This window comes from Ambystoma mexicanum, chromosome 2p, assembly GCF_040938575.1.
Source record: "Ambystoma mexicanum isolate Mex_15411 chromosome 2p, UKY_AmexF1_1, whole genome shotgun sequence".
NCBI lineage: Eukaryota > Metazoa > Chordata > Amphibia > Caudata > Ambystomatidae > Ambystoma > Ambystoma mexicanum.
The window spans coordinates 530,893,946-530,909,664 of NC_090923.1; the positions used below are offsets into that span (position 1 = coordinate 530,893,946).

The window sequence follows — 15,719 nt, forward strand, 5'->3', positions numbered from 1 at the left end:
ATTCTACTCAGAGCTTGGGAGGAGGCCCTCGAACAGCACAAATTGCCCCCTACAATGAGGGAAGCTATTGTAACGGTGCTTCTCAAGCCCAGACACCCACCCCAGTATATGTCCTCTTACAGGCCCCTCTCGCTCATAAATACCGACGCAAAAATTGAAGCGAAGGTCATGGTCAATCGTATGTTACCCATGGTTCCAGCACTGGTCCACCCGGACCAAAATGGGTTTATTCCCAAAAGGTCTACTGCGTTGAACCTCCGCAGGCTGTTTGGGATCATGGCACAAATTGACCCGGGCAGGCAGGCGGTCGCGGTGTCCCTCGACGCAGAGAAAGCATTTGATTCGGTCTCATGGGAGTACCTCTTCTCGGTGTTGGAGGTGTTCGGGGTGGGACCCAATTTTATCAGAAATGTCCGTCTGCTCTACACAAAGCCGGGGGCTAGAGTATATACTAACAGAACCATGTCTGACATGTTCGAACTGGGGAGTGGCACAAGACAGGGGTGCCCGTTCTCGCCAATCCTATTTGCTCTTACAATAGAGCCCATGGCTGCTGCAGTCATATTGCGCCAAAAAGATAAAGGCATAGTCATGAAGGGCTCCAATCAGCTGATTTCGCTTTATGCAGATGACACGCTGTTATATATCCGTGAATCTGCCAAAAACCTTGTGCCTATAATGGCAGGTATACACGAATTTGCTGATTACTCTGGTTACACTGTAAACAGTTCTAAATCGGAAATCTTCCCACTCACCCCTTGTACTAAATGCCCGGAAATGACGAAGGGCCTTAAATGGTCGGAGGGATATATCAGATATCTAGGCGTTCTGGTCTCCAGAAGCAGACAATCTTTATTTTCCGATAACTGCGAAGAGGCGCTACAGTCAATTAATGCGAAGCTTGCGATATGGAGGCACCTCCCTATCTCACTACATGGCAGGATAGCAGTGCTAAAAATGAGCGTCCTTCCCAAACTACTGTACCTGTTTGTGAATATCCCGATATGGCCAGGCAGGGAATTCTTCTCCAGGCTGTGATCAATGGTGACCACATTTCTCTGGAACGGGAAGACTGCTAGAATGGGATGGGAGAAAATGGTGGAACCATACAGTTCCGGAGGCATAGCGGCCCCGGACTTTGAACTTTATTACTTAGTTGCCCAGGCGCAATTCGTGAGATAATGGTATGAGACGGCAGAAGAAGCACCTCACGCATGGGTGTAGACACACACAGTTGCACCCTCGGATGTGAGATCAATTATCTTCGCCCCATGACATAGAGACGTATGTGAATACGATCCGGCGAGCTGCACTGTCCGGGCTTGGGGGGCAATATGTCGGAGACTTAAAATTGAAAAGCCCTATAACCCAAAGATCCCTTGTGGAACTTTCCCGGCATTCCTCCCACGTTTGACACGGACATTCAGGAAGCATGGGACCCCAATGGGGAAATGGTGGTGGGGGACATGTTCATAGAGGGGAAATTTGTTAACTTAACAGATATTTTAAGGGCACTGGGGAGAGGACCGCTTCGAACACTCCAATATTACCGAATGAGATCAGCATTCCAGGCTAGATGGCCCCTATTTCCTGATGAGCCACTCTCACACCCATGTTTACAATTGATCACAACTCAAGGGGGTCTGGGAGTCTCCAAATTATATGCATCAGTGCAGGCCCACACCCCCACGACCAACAATGTGAAAATAAAATGGGAAACAGATTTGCAGGTAACCATTCCTGATGAGAAATGGGTAAAGTATTGTTCACTCACTAAAAGGGTTTAGCTCAATGCAGGTCTACGCCAGATACAATTTAAAATTCTTAATAGACTGCACTATACACCGGCCACAGTGGCGAGGTTTGTACCAGACTCCTCGAGCGAATGCCCCAAGTGCGGCGCCCCGTAAGCAGGGTCTTTTCACATGTATTGGGACTGCTCTGAGCTGCAGCGGTTCTGGCGGGGGGTGGCTCAGTTGCTGGCGGAACTCGCACAAATATCCCCATTTCTGTCTCCACAAAAATACCTGTTTGGTGATATTGGGAAGTGCTCTGAGAGAACTAGAAGACTCTTTAATGTTTCTTGCGCAGTTGCTAAAAAATGCATCCTCCAGGCTTGGAAAAGCCCTACACCTCTGAGCATGAACACCTTTTTACGAGAATTGACATATGTGAATGAGAATGAAGAACAATATGTACTGATTCAGCCGAGAATGAGCCGGCCGAAAGACATCTGGGGCCCGTTCAGGACATACTTATGTGAACTGCCGTCGGACAATGAAGACCCCATGTGAATATGTATCACCTGTGAAAATGCAAAGTGCCACTGTATAATTTTTTCTTGTTATGTTGTTGGAGCGAGTTGTGTACCTGCCACTACCTCAATAAAAAGATGTTTAAAAAAAAAAGAAAAATGCTGAGGAGGGAACTAGAGAAGAGGGAGGAGGAAATAAAGCAAAAAGAGATCAATAGCTCGGGATCCAGGGCAGAGGAGGAAAGTCTGATAGAGGCACGGGACAAGCTGTCAGCATGCGTGGGTGCGGCTGGCTAAATTTGACATATAACGCGCACCTCCAGGACACACACAAACGGTGACAAACCGGGTAGACTGCTGGCATGGCTATGCAAACAAGAGCATCCGAAGCACCCAGTGACCGCACTAAAAGATGAGAAGGGGGACACAAGAAGGACCCAGAACTCAATAAATGACACTTTCGCTGACTTCTACTCCACACTATATGCACAAAACACCCAAGTGCCGCTGACAGACATGACACCCTAGAAGAAATAGAATTCCCCAAGCTAAGTGAACAGCAGCGGGAGACATTGGAGGAGGCGATCACATTAGAAGACATCACAGACGCCATCAGATCCCTGGCCACATGTAAGACCCCAGGAACAGACGGGCTTCCCCCAGAGTTCTGTAAATGAAGCAACGCTAACCCCACTGCTATACAAGGTGTATCAAGAGGCCTACGAGACAGGAACCCTACCCAAAAGCATGAGAGAAACACTGATAGTCCCGATACCCAAGTCACACAAACCAACAGACGAATGCGACTCATACCGTCCAATAGCAATGCTAAACTATGACAGCAAAACACTGACCACCATACTGGCCAAGAAACTGTCTAGAGTGATAGGAAGCTTGGTACATGAGGAACATAATGGCTTTGTGTCTGGCCGCAACACGACTGCCAATTTGCGCAGACTACAGCACATTATGGCACAAACCGAGGGGGATCAGGAGCATATGGCAGTGATGTCATTAAGGCATTCAATTCCATCTACTGGGAGTAGCTGATAGAGGTACTGCGGGAATTTGGATTTGGGGAGGGATTTGTGCGATGGATGTAGATACTGTATAAAGACCCCACGACAAGGGTAAAGACGGGCAAACTGGTCTCGAGAGCTTGGAACACACAGAGAGGCACCAGACAGGGTTGTCCCTTGTCGCCCATGCTCTGCATTCTGGGGTTAGAACCAATTGCAATCTACATAAGGAAACCGTTCTGAGATGCGGGGATACGGGTGGGTGGTAGGTATCATGTTATCTCACTATATGCGGACATTGTTCTGCTCTACCTGAGAGATCCACGGAACAATGCCCCAACAATCCTAGAAGCGCTAGACAACTTTGCAAGCTACTCAGGGATACACTTTAGCAGAGAAAAATCCTGCATGTTCCCACTAGCAGGCTTAAGGGAGACAAGGATAGAAAACCTACTGCAGGTGGGGATACAGTGGCAGCCAGACACATTTAAGTACTTGAGGGTTAAGATCAGACACACACCAGAACTCATGCATGAGCACAACACAATGGCGGTAAAACGAGGACTCCGCAACTCAACGAAATTCTGGTCCAAACTCCCGCTGTCAATGATGGTGAGGGCATCGATAGTAAAAATTATCATTCTGCCACGATTCCTATACTTCTTCCAGAACATCTGCCACTACATCAGACCAACCTTTTTCCGCAAGTTAGATGCCCAGATCAGAGACTTCATATGGGGAAAGACACGCCACAAACTGGCACTGGCCACACTAACTCTACCACACGGAGCAGGGGGCATACAGCTTCCAGACTTCGAAAGATACTACTTAGCGACCCAACTAAGTCACGTCACCAAATGGTTGTCGGATGAAGTCACTAACGAAATGGGCCTACTGAGCGACCTGATCAAACCTACACACCTCAAAGAAACAATATGGATACCAGGGGATCATACCTGCGGCGTACCTATGCTGGCCAAATTAGGCAGACAAATATGAAGACGAGCTAAAACCATCGTGCATTTGGAGAACCCTTACTCTCCTGAAATACCCATTATGGCGGAGATGAGAACAACACCAGCCGACCTCAACACCATTAGACAGTGGGAAATAATGGGTATATACACCTGGGGGGACATGTACGAGGAACGAGAATTCAGGGAACTGAAATCGCTGCATGAGAAAGAGGGCCTGCCAATGGGGCAATTCTTGTGGTACCAGAAACTCAAACACGAGGCCAGGGTGAGATGGAGAGACTGGCCAGCTGAACCAACAAGTCCCCTAGTGACAGAAATGTACAATCTGAGTGACGGGTGGAGGCCGGTGTCAAGAATCTATGCACAATTAATCGACAGGCCCAACTCCCGCAGCGCCACACTAAAAACCAAATGGGAAATTGACACTGGTGAAGACATCAGACAATGAATGGGAGAGAGCACGGAAACACCCAAAGGCAGTGTCCAGAAACGCCAGATTTAGACTAATATAAATAAATATCCTATACAGGACATACATGACTCCAAAAAAGTAGCAAGCTTCAAGAGGCAGACGGAGGCACAATGCCCGTGGTGCAACTGTGATGAAGCCGACCTAATGCACATGTTCTGGGGATGTGTGAAAGCGAGTACCCTCTGGAAAACATAGAACAGACATGCAAGAATGGGGGAGTCAAGAGATACGATTGGACACCAAAAGAATGTCTACTAGGCATGTACCCCAGACTAAGTAAGATCAAACCTATAGTTAGGGGGGTGGACATGGCATGTATACTGGCAAAAAGAGAGATAGCAATGTCATGGAAATCAAAAAGGGCCCCAAAATACGCATGTTGGAAAAGGGAAATGCAACGATGGACAGCTGCAGAGACAGAAGCCTGCGGCATGGGGACCGCCAGGGGTAAGGGGGACACCAACTCTAAATTCGAGGCATGGAAGGCAGTGGTGCGAGACATTTTCCTCCCGTCTGACGACATGCCTTCGTGAGGAGGCACATAAGGAAAGATGCAGATGTAGCACAACAGAAGAAGAACAATAAACCAAACCGCCCTCGCAACCACACCAAAGAAGGAGGTAGACAAGCCACCAACCCATCCCTAGACAATGAAGGAAGTCATAATTGTTCAAAAGCATGAAGACAGTTAATGTTTACTTGTTTGAAAAGGTAACTAAGTATGTATTGAAACCCCAAGAATGGCGACGAAAATCGGGTGGAGGGGGAATCATTTGCTATGTTATGTACGATTTCAAAATGCCAATAAAAATATTTTAAAATAAATTAAAGGAAGTTGAGCATAATGCTCACCTCCTGTCGTGACATAGAATGTTTCAAACATTTGTCATGTACATGGAGTTTAAATGTGATGTTACTTAGATAAGTCAATTTTAACAAAACCCGGTGACAGCCCACGCTCGAAGCCCACTTCAGCATGCTCCTAGAACTTTTCACCTTGGCAGTGGGCCTGCAGAAATGCAGCTGCAAGACATGCTTTTAATGCTTTCTTCCTTCTCTTTGCTGCCACCTAAACGTTCCATTTCCCACCCCTCCATAGTGCTGTGAAGTGGTTTACTTTGAGCATGGCTCTGTATAAGACCCCATATAAAATAAAAAAGACAAACATTACAGTGTATTAAAGCCAATGGATCATATATTAGTACACTTTAACTCTCAGGTGCAAAAAGTAATGTGGCAAAGGAGTGAGGAATTTAATGTGAGTAGACCTCCAACTCTAATTTTGTCAATAGGCAAACTTGACAACATTTCCCCTGTTGCCAGGTCACCTTTATGAAGGGTGGTGAGATGACTTTCACTATCTTTCTAGTCCTGAGCTTTTGTTTACCAAAATAATAGAGGGTTGTCAGGTTTTTCAGATCCATTCAGGGCCGACTATGCTCTTCTTCTATCATGGTGGGTAAACTGGTTCGTATCAAATTTGCCAATAATACCTCTTTTTTAAATGCTATGAAATGGGAGGAATCTGACATAAAGCGCTACATTATGACCTGACATTTTTACTAAAGTCCTACATAGGATGATTTGGGTGCTCTGATAATGCATTCTAGAAGTATTAGTTAAATCCTAGGGGACATGGTGAACTTAAGCGTATAAAATCAGTGATTTGTAAAAGAAACCCCTGCGACTAAAACGTGTTGTACCAGGCAAATGGAGTGATCCGTCACCTTACTTTTGTGTGTAGGCTTCCCCCGACAGGCGGGTGCCAATGCAAGCTCATCACTGGAACCTTCTGCGTTCCCATCCAACTGTGTTTGACTGCACCTCTACCCATGCAGGCGGATAGTCTACCTGAAATTCTTCCAAAGTCACTGTGTGTTTGTTAGACACCTATTGATCAATAGCCGTGGGTAGGTACTATTCTAAGCAGTGATTGAAAGGAGATCAATGAGAAATGACTTGACGTGGGAATGTTGATAATAACTTTATGGGGGGTGCGTGTTAGGAAAAATTGGGTCCTGTGAGGGGACAGTACTGAAGAAGAGCTGCACCAGAGGGTGATTTGAGATAATGATGTATGGCAGGAATGGCAATTTATTGTGCTTGACCATGCAAAGTATGGAAAACTGATGAGTATTGGACCATCACAAATGCCAAAAAATTGCTCCAAGATTCTCTTTTGTCAGTGACATAACAACATGATCATATTCTGGCAATTGTATACATCTTGTATCGGGGAGCTACCTAAGCATATTATGTCAATGCCAAGCCACACTATGGCAATCATTAGCATATGATGGCACTACCATGGTATATGAAAGCATAGAGGCATTTGGTGCTTGGAGCTGGATTAAGGTATTTAGACCAGGGTATATCATGGCAATATGTAGCATGTATTTTGAGGACCTGGCCATATCAAGTCAACACCTGGCTTACAAAAGGAGTAATGGGCATAATAATCATCTAGCTAGGTATATTTCATATGACTAGTGGGTATATAGTTGGAGCAACTGTCCATATAATGACAATATCTGGTATTTGATGTAAGTACCCATGAGTATATTGTCTCTAGATAGATGGAATAGTACATGACCACACAAGCCCCTTCCTTATGGTGCCATTCCTACACTGATATAACACTTTATCATACTTGCATCACTCATACAACAAAACATATACAAATAATGCCCTCCAAAACTCAAACACTAGCACATTTAACATCTGAAAGTATGCACCCTTTTGCTTTCCGGCAGTAAAGTAATTTCGAAGGGATTGTGTCCTCTGACGTATTCCTTATCTTGATAGATCATCTCCAGCTTGCTGGCCTCGGAATTTTTTTTTCAGTAGAGGGCGCTGCGCGTCGATGTCCCTCGAGCCGATGTCCCTCGACAGCCTCCGTATCGGCGCCTCGTCATCATGCGTATAAATAGACTCGCGCAGCGTCCGTTGCTCAGTTCTGTTTTTCCGCGCTTCGTGGGCCTCGGAATCGCGTTGCTCAGTTTGTTAGTCAGAGAGTATACATTCTTCATTATTCCTCGAGAATACCAACTCTTACTCGATGGCTTCCTCATCCGAACCGATGACTCCACGGTCCGGCTTCAAAAAATGTCGAGACTGTGGAAAGAAAATGTCGTTGACAGATCCTCACAGGATCTGTTTGTGGTGCCTGTGTTCGGAGCACCAATGTTCAGAGTGCGAGGACTGCATGTCCATGACGGCGAAAGCCTTGAAGGAGCATAAGTGGAAGCTTGAGAGAGGTAAGACAGTTAAAACTACTTCAAAAGTTTCCTCGGCAGAGTCGAGACATTCGTCTCCTTGCCGACACAGGAAACATTCTCGTTCTAGGTCTCGAAGCAGTTCCCACCACTCTTCGAGATCCAAGCATTCAAGTAAGAGACATCGAAGATCCCCTTCCTCGTCTTCTGTTTCTCCAGAAAGAGTCACCTGCCCCACAAAACATAGCTCTCAGGCTGAGTGGGAGGAATTCCGTAAAAGGATGCTTAGCGTCTTCGAGAAAGCGGCCTCGACCCTCTAGAAGACAGCTGAGGGTGATACCCTGGGTGAAAGACCCGAAAAATCTAAACGCTGCGAGTCGTTGCACCCGGCGAAAGAAACTCACAAACCCTCGAGCAAAGGCATTGTGCCATCGACGCCATCGTCAAAGGTCCCTTCGACGCATAAATCTGCGTCATCAAACCCGTTATCGAAGGGCTCATCGACGCATAGGTCGATCGAATCGACGCCGTCTTTGACGCCGACGTCGACACCGAAAAAGAACAAACCCACGGCCGTCACTACCTCACAGCCAGTGGTCATACCCAGGGCCTCTGCCATGACTTCGAGGTCATCGACAACCTCGAGTAGGATCCCGATCCTCTCGAGTTCTTTGAGGCCTCTTCCAATCTTCTCGATGCCTTTTTTGGTGTTTTCGAAGCCTTTAACGTCCGCGTCAACGTTTTCCTAACCAATTCTGACAAATTTAGCCCCTTCTGCTCTGGAAATGGGATTTAAGCCATTTCCAAGGTCTGATGATTTCAGACCTTTGTCTTCAATTTATGAGGAAGGGGAAGATTCGGATCAAGAAAGACCCTTTGGATTGCAGAGATCTGCAACACCAGAGGAATTTACCTCTGAGGAAAATAGGTTGAAGGACCTTTGAGAATCCTTACATGAGGCAAGTGGGTTAGATACTTCCCAAAAAATAGAATTTGCCAAACCAGAACCAGAGGAACATGCTGAGACCCCTTACAGAATTTTAATGGCAAGAATTATAGAATTCCTGGGTTGGTCTACATATTCACCTGCATTCCAACAGGATGACCTTACAGACATTTTAGTTAAAGGTCCACAGGAGGATCCTGTGGTTCCATTTCACGCTGCATTACAAAGAAAAGTATTGGCTAACTGGGAAACTCCTGAGGTTATCCCGGTGGTTAACAAGAAGTTATCAGCCAAATATAGGGTATCTACTACTGACCCTGAATTTTTGTCTAAACATCCAACCCCAGAGAGTCTGGTTGTTCAAGCAGCAACTGCATCAGGTAGTAGATCGGCATACCCTACTGTTCCACAGGACAGGGATGACAAAAGATATGACTCTATGGCTAAGAAAGTTTTTTCTGCATGTAGCATGGCGTTGAAATCTAGTAACGCTACTTGTACGCTCTCAAGGTTCAACCATACACTTTGGGAGTGTGCTTCATCAGCGGCTGACTGCCTCCCAGAGGGAGAAGAAAGGGAAGCGTTTCTAAACATTATTAAGGATGGTAAAGACGCAATGTATGAATCCCTTCAAACTGGCATTGATTCTGCTGACCGCATCAGTAGGGCCATGGCGGCAAGTGCTACAACCCACAGATTTGCGTGGTTGCAAAAGTCTGGGTTTGCTCCTGATGTACAAGCCAGACTTTTAAATATGCCCTTTGAAGGCTCTTCTTTGTTTGGTAAGAAGGCGGATGAAAGCCTAGAAAAGTTACAGACATCCAAAGCAGCAGCAAAATCCCTGGGAGCTGCAATCCGTCAAACGCCATATCGCCCCTCAGAACTCTTGGAGAGGTAAGTCCTTTCGCTTTTATTCCGCATTCGGAAAAGGCAGAGGACATTCCGTTCAAAGAGGTCAAAAAAGATTCAGCTGAGGTGGACGGGGTAAAAATACAAAAGCCGCAGCAGCAGCAGCAGGTGCCTCTTTACCCTCGGCACCTGCATCAGCCGCCTCTAAATCACTCTGAGAACTATCCTCACAAGACACCAGTAGGGGGCAGGCTAACTCAACATCTGACGGAATGGCAGGCTATTACGTCAGATGCTTGGGCATTGGAGACAGTTGCCCAAGGTTACTGCCTGCCTTTTCTACGCATTCCTCAGAGTCATCCACCGGGGAACAGCTCTCCCAGATCTGCTCCTCTTGCAGGAAATTGTAGACCTGCTGGAAAAAGGTGCCATAGAACCGGTACCTGTAGCGGAGAGGAACAAGGGCTGGTACTCCCCCCTACTTCCTAATACCAAAGAAGGACAGAGGACTGAGACCTATCTTGGACTTACGAGAATTGAACAAGTTCCTCAGGAAGGATAAGTTCAAGATGGTAACTTTTTCTCAGATCCTTCAGGCCCTCCAGCTCCAGGACTGGCCGGTATCTCTGGACCTTCAGGATGCTTATTTCCATGTGCCAATCCATCTCAAACACAGGAAATACCTGAGGTTCGCAATTGGCGACTCTCATTATCAATTTTGAGTTCTGCCATTTGGGCTGACCTCCGCCCCCCAAGGGTTTTCACCAAGCTACTGTCGATAGTGGCTGCAAGTCTAAGGAGGGAAGGGATTCACGTCTACCCCTACCTGGACGATTGGCTGATTAGAGCTGTATCTCTGGAACAAGCTCAGATCCAGCTAGATTATGTTTGCCACTTCCTTCACAAACTGGGCTTCTCCCTCAATTTAAAGAAGTCACAGATGATACCATCACAGAGACTCCAGTTCATTGGAGCGGTCCTGGACACTTCCCTGGGAAAAGCCTCGCCAACAGAGGTGAGGGCTCAAGATATTCTGCAGATGGTCACCAAGTTTCAAAATGCCCAACGTCTCCCAGCCTTCGACTTTTTGAGGTTGCTAGGCCTCATGACATCCTGCATCTTCCTTGTGCCAGAGGCTCGCCTGAGAATGAGATCTCTTCAGTGGGCACTAAGAACTCTGTGGTCGCAATTCTCAGGGAGAATGACAGATCTCCTTCAGGTTCCGGACAAGGTGGCTCGAGACCTTCGGTGGTGGGCCTGCCAGGAAAACATCTTGAAAGGAGAACTGTTTTGGCAACCATGGCCGGAGATAACAGTAGTCACAGATGCCTCACTCACGGGGTGGGGAGCCCATGCCAACGACTTGACCATCAGCGGTCGTTGGTCTCCATCAGAGTCCAGACTACATATCAACCTGTTAGAGCTGAGAGCAATCAGACTAGTGCTGAAGGCTTTTCTGCCAGCTGTACAGGGGAAAAATGTCCTGATAATGACGGACAACACAGTGGCCATGCACTACCTCAACAAAAGAGGAGGCGTAGGATCACTGCCTCTGAGCAGAGAGGCGATGCAGCTCTGGTTTTGGGCAATCCAAGAAGGGATCTCTCTATCGGCAGTTAACTTAGCCGGAGAGGAAAACTTGACAGCGGACGCTCTGAGCAGGCAGAGTACAGTCTCCCACGAGTGGGAACTAGCTCAGGAAGTCCTTCAACAGATCTTCACCCTTTGGGAAACCCCCTCAAGTGGATCTGTTTGCCACCAGCATCAACAGGAAGTGTGATCAGTTTTGTTCAAGGGAATTTCCCCCGAGAGGAGCTCTAGCGGACGCGTTCGTAGTGGACTGGGAGTTTCCACTTCTGTACGCGTTTCCTCCAGTCCCTGTCATTCCTCAAATGATCATGAGGTTGAGAAGGTTCCGGAAAGCTATGATCCTAATTGCCCCGGACTGGGCCAGGAGAACGTGGTACCCGGACCTTCTGGACATGTCCATCTGCCCTCCAATTCGTCTTCCACTCAAGGAGAATCTTCTCTTGTAGAAGGGATGTCAGGTTCTCCATCCAGACATCAGAACCCTCAACCTTCACGCTTGGTATCTGAAAGGTTGAGATACAGGGAGGATTGGGACCTCCCAGATGACGTCATGGAGGTGTTGCTTTCGGCAAGAAGGCCAGCAACAAAGACTTTATACCGCTGCCGTTGGAACAAATTTTGCAGCTGGTGTAGAGAAAAGAATATCTTTTCTACTCTATTTGGCAAATTCGGGCCTTCAGGTTGGCACTATCAAGGGCTATCTCGCAGCGCTATCGATCTTAAAGCGCACTGTAGAGGAACCATCGTATTTCAAGTTACCCTTAATAATACAATTTCTGAAGGGATTAACCAATGTCTATCCTCCAAGACCATTCCAAGTTCCCTTATGGGACTTAAATTTAGTCTTACATTTCCTGATGGGTACTCCTTTTGAACCACTCCACTCTTGTTCGCTAAGGTTTCTCACCCTTAAAACTGTCTTATTAGTGGCATTGACATCTGCTAGGAGGGTGAGCGAATTACAAGCTCTATCTTGTAAACCCCCTCATACAATTTTTCATAAAGACACAGTTGTCCTACAAGTGAATCCTAATTTTCTCCCAAAGGTGGTTTCTGAATTCCACATCACTCAGAAGATTACCTTACCTTCATTTTATCCCCCTCCCCGTCCGGGGAAAGAGGAAGAAAGGCTGCATAGGCTGGACCCAAGGCGGGCTTTGAGCTTTTACATCAGCAGACTTGCTAGGATTAGGAAAGCAGACCAACTGTTCGTAGGTTACTCAGGGCACAAATTGGGATTACCGATAAGAAAACAGACCATTTCCAGATGGATTATTTTAGCCATTCTGGAATGTTACAAACTGCCAGGGAAAGAGCCTCCTCAAAATCTTAGGGCTCATTCAACTAGGGGTATTGCAGCCTCTTCGCCCCCCCAAAAGAGGGGTACTGATTCGAGACATATGTGCAGCTGCCACATGGTCGTCTGCACATACCTTCACAACATTTTACAACCTGGATTCCTCTTCTAGCCAAGAGACTTGATTTGGCAAAGCTGTGTTACACTCTGTGCACTCTTGAAGGGAAACATGGCAATTTTACTCCCACCTCCAGCAGTTACACACCACTGCTATGGGAGTCTATCAAGATAAGGAATACATCGGAGGACACAATCCCTTGGAAGAACAGTATACCGTCCTTTGATCGCAGGACTTTTCATCGCAGGGTTTTTTACCGCAAATTTATTTTCGAAAAAAACTCATCGTTTTATTTGGGGGGGAAGGGGGTTAAAAAATGTAAAAAATGTGCGTAAGGGAATAAAAAAATAAATAAAGTGAACGGGGGTTTGGTGGGATAACCCCGCTCCAAAAAAAATTTGCGGTAAAAAACCCTGTGATGAAAAGTCCCGCGATTAAATAACGTAGATCCCGAACCACAAGTTGCTTCTTACCTGGTAACGTTCTTTCGATGGGATGTTCCTCCGAAGTATTCCTTATCGCCCCTCCCATCCATCCCCTCAGTAAAACTTCCCTTGAGGTTACAGTTTATGCTCCTTCTGGGTCACTAACCAATTCATGTAAAACAACTGTTAACGTCAAAACGGAACTGAGCAACTGACGCTTCGCGAGTCTATTTATGCGCATGATGACGCCGGCGCTGATACGGAGGCTGTCGAGGGACATCGGCTCGAGGGACATCGACGCGTAGCGCCCTCTACTGAAAAAATGTTTCCGAGGCCAGCAAGCTGGAGATGATCTATCAAGATAAGGAATACGTCGGAGGAACATCCCATCGAAAGAACCTTACCAGGTAAGAAGTAACTTGTTCCTTTATGCTATTATATATCTAGAATATAAGACTTTTTGTCACATTTCAGTACCCTTACATTCAAATGTGTTTATACCTGTCCACGAAGCCTGGGTTATGTTGGTTAAGTTCCTAGTTCATTTTCTAGTTCAGCTCTGCGGTAGGAACCAGCCGCCATAAAGAAACAAGTAGGTCTGTTCTGAAATGATCTTGTTCCCAGAATGAGCAGTGGGTTTGTGCTGCTGGCCAAAGCTTTAGATCCACCTTCTTTGGGGTACTCACAGAGGTGTTGGGTACAAAGACACTAAAATAAAGAACTGCATGAGCTAAAACCTTTGTGCGATGCTTACTGCATTATGCAGCAGCTGACTGGCAAGAGGGTCCCCCTGATATGTACATGCAAGAGTTCCAGCAGCAAAATGAAACTCTATAGCTATGCTGTAAACTGAAATGCCTTTGAAGAGGTCCTAAATAAAAAAGTTGTAATATATTGAGACGAGGATATGTTGAAACAATGTTGAACTGAGTGCGTGTTGTTCTTTTTTTCTGTTCCTTCATCATGCACCTTTATTTTAGCCTATTACAGCCCTTTCAGTTATGCAGGATCCAGAACAGTCTGCTTCCTCTGGTTTTACTCCTGGTTCGCAGCCCAACCACAGCTTGAAGTGGAAAGCAAATGTGATCCCAGTACGTGACATGGAGCATACAAGGTTTAAACAGCTTAAAGGAGAAGACTTTAAGTAAGTTTCCATTTTTGCATGTAACTGCATATTTGAATTTATAATATTCCTGGCCAATTCTTTTGTATCAATTTTTTGGTTGAGTTTTTATAAGGTATACATCACAAAAAAAGACTATTGAAATAGGGTAAAGTCCCAAGGAAAAGAGTATAAAGCCAGTAAGGCGTGTTCACCCATTTTTTGCTGCTGACTTTTGTCCACGAGTATGACAACAGCTGCCAATGTTCAACATTATCTATATATTCATTCATATATAGGCTTTAAAGCAACAACTGAGGTTATAAAAGGTTAGACAGTACAAGAGAGTGCTATTTGTGCACCACATATTGTATGTTCTGTAATTGGTCCATGCTTGTAAGAGACTGCGTCCAAGGGTTATTACTTTATGCGTCTCCGCCTTGTGCCTATTGGGATACCATGGTACTTAAGTCTTCAGGAGCTGACTGTTTACCCGATTGCAAGTTATATTTCTGTGTACAGGCCCCCCATTCCTACATAAACATGTTATTAAATTATTGTGTGCTTATAAGTTAATTTGTCCATTGTGTAGGCATCCCATACCGTTTCTAACCAGTCTAGTTTGTCCGGTGTATGAGCATTTGCCAATCTCCCTGCTCATAGGAGTGCCTCCCACATTCTGGGGAGTCTGTTTAGTGTCATGTTCCTTAGGTAAGTCCCCAGTAAGAGTTTAAGTGTGTAAGAGGTCTAGGTGTAGGGGGACACCTATAATCTCCTTTATCCAGCGCCACATATGGATGGAGGTTCCAACCTGACCAAATCCCTCACAAAGCAATGGCGAGGAGCCTGGAAACATCTTGGATATTTTTAGAGGGTCCCTTTCCCATCCATGGTGAATTTTTACGTTCAGTTCAATGGCATGGGTCGAGAGATTCCCATGAAAGGTGTGACCTTATACATCTTCTCCCAAAGCCTATCTGGAATAGTCACCCACCACCCGTTCCCAGTATATTTTAATCTGTTGTCCGCCCTGCAGACATCTTGAGACAAGCGGCCTGTATAGTTTAGAAATAGAAATTAAACCGTTTCCTTTTTGTGTTGTGTCAAGGACTTTAGCCTACTTCCTTAACCAGGTTTGCTTTTCACTTGCAGTTTCGTATACTACCCTAGAGTCTGAAATAGTTGAAAACTCCTATATTTTCCTTCCCCATTATTTTCTGCACCTCCTGAAATTCCTTGGATTTTCCATTGGGAAGGAGCTGTCACACGCTGTGAAGTCTGACCACCTCTGCATCAATCTGTCAGGGTTGTCCAACTCTTGGCCTCGAGGGCCGGGTCCACGTCGGGTTTTCAGGATATCCCTCATTAATATTCATGAGATAAATTTGCATACAATGATTCTAAATGTATGCACATTTTTCCTCATGAATATTAATGAAGGAAATCCGGAAAACC

The 15,719-nt window shown here is 45.9% G+C and overlaps 1 protein-coding gene across 3 annotated transcripts in view; it reads left to right on the forward strand.

Moving 5' to 3' along the window:
* Positions 1–15,719, forward strand: part of CFAP92 (cilia and flagella associated protein 92 (putative)) — a 1,690,090-nt gene that overhangs the window by 1,561,452 nt on the left and 112,919 nt on the right. For all 3 annotated transcript variants that reach the window (XM_069643961.1, XM_069643959.1, XM_069643958.1), the window contains exon 17: positions 14,143–14,306. In XM_069643961.1, the coding sequence (XP_069500062.1) occupies positions 14,143–14,306 (164 nt within the window). The remainder of the gene's footprint in view (positions 1–14,142; positions 14,307–15,719) is intronic.